This window comes from Asterias amurensis, chromosome 17 (genome assembly GCF_032118995.1).
Source record: "Asterias amurensis chromosome 17, ASM3211899v1".
Classification (NCBI taxonomy): domain Eukaryota; kingdom Metazoa; phylum Echinodermata; class Asteroidea; order Forcipulatida; family Asteriidae; genus Asterias; species Asterias amurensis.
In genome coordinates, this window is record NC_092664.1 from 14193638 (window position 1) to 14194699 (window position 1062).

Below are 1062 nucleotides of genomic sequence, written 5' to 3' on the forward strand. Positions count from 1 at the left end.
ATGGGCGAGTGGAAACAAGGCTTGTTCGGCTGTTTCGGCAACTGCGGTATCTGCATCGTGTCGTACTTCCTGCCGTGCTACGCTCACGGCAAGACGGCAGAGGCTGTTGGAGACAGTTGCTTCATGTGCGGCCTGGCCATCTTCGTGCCTCTTCTGAACTGGTACGCCATCCTGAAGACCAGGGGGAAAGTACGGGAGAAACACGGCATACCTGGGACCACTGGGAAGGACGCCCTGGCGAGCTGCTGCGCGGTCTGCTCCATCGCACAGCAGAAAGCTCAGATGCAAGTCACTGCCGTGGGGACGGGTGAGTCTATGGCGAGGTGCTAAAACCAATCTGACCTTTAAGATCACCTATAAGAACTGACACATTCTCTGTAGAACTTCAAATGGAGTGGGACCCACCACCAGAGGGCTATGAACAGAACTGACAACCATCAACTCACAATTGCAATTGAAGTTGACCGATTCCAACTTTGACCAACACCAACATCTTAACGAGAAAATCATCTTCAATTTCCTTACGGTTCACCTTGTATCTAAATAGGACTGTTACACAAACTATTTCCTGCCAAGAACAATGAGCAAACTTTATCGTAAAGTGAGCAAAATCTCAGCGAGAAAAAATCTGTTGTCACCTAACATCTTAAAAAGGATTGCTGTAACGATTCTTTCCCATTAAGAACAACAACTGCATGGAACTCACTTCAGATGTCAGGAAAAGCTACTTTAGTAGAGAACTTTCAATCGCAACTTCAAAGGATTGTCTTCAACACTTAAAACAGTTCTCTTCAGCTGTCTTCATCACTTTGATAACTAAGATCATTTTTCTGCTAGCCACAATGTGCCTGTAACAATCCACCATTAGTGGAGTTTGATTCCAGTATCCGAACAATCCACCATTAGTGGAGTTTGATTCCAGTATCCGAACAATCCACCATTAGTGGAGTTTGATTCCAGTATCCGAACAATCCACCATTAGTGGAGTTTGATTCCAGTATCCGAACAATCCACCATTCGTGGAGTTTGATTCCAGTATCCGAACAATCCACCATTAGTGGA

At 45.6% G+C, this 1062-nt stretch overlaps 1 protein-coding gene across 1 annotated transcript; it reads left to right on the plus strand.

Annotated features, from left to right (window-relative positions):
* On the plus strand, positions 1-330 carry LOC139950138 (uncharacterized). Its single transcript, XM_071948765.1, has one exon. The coding sequence runs from the start codon at positions 1-3 to the stop codon at positions 328-330; it is 330 nt and encodes a 109-aa protein (XP_071804866.1).
* Positions 331-1062: the final 732 nt, after the last annotated feature.

Coding starts and splice junctions, on each gene's coding strand:
- LOC139950138 (XM_071948765.1), top strand. CDS start 1: ATGGGCGAGTGGAAACAAGGCTTGTTCGGCTGTTTCGGCAACTGCGGT.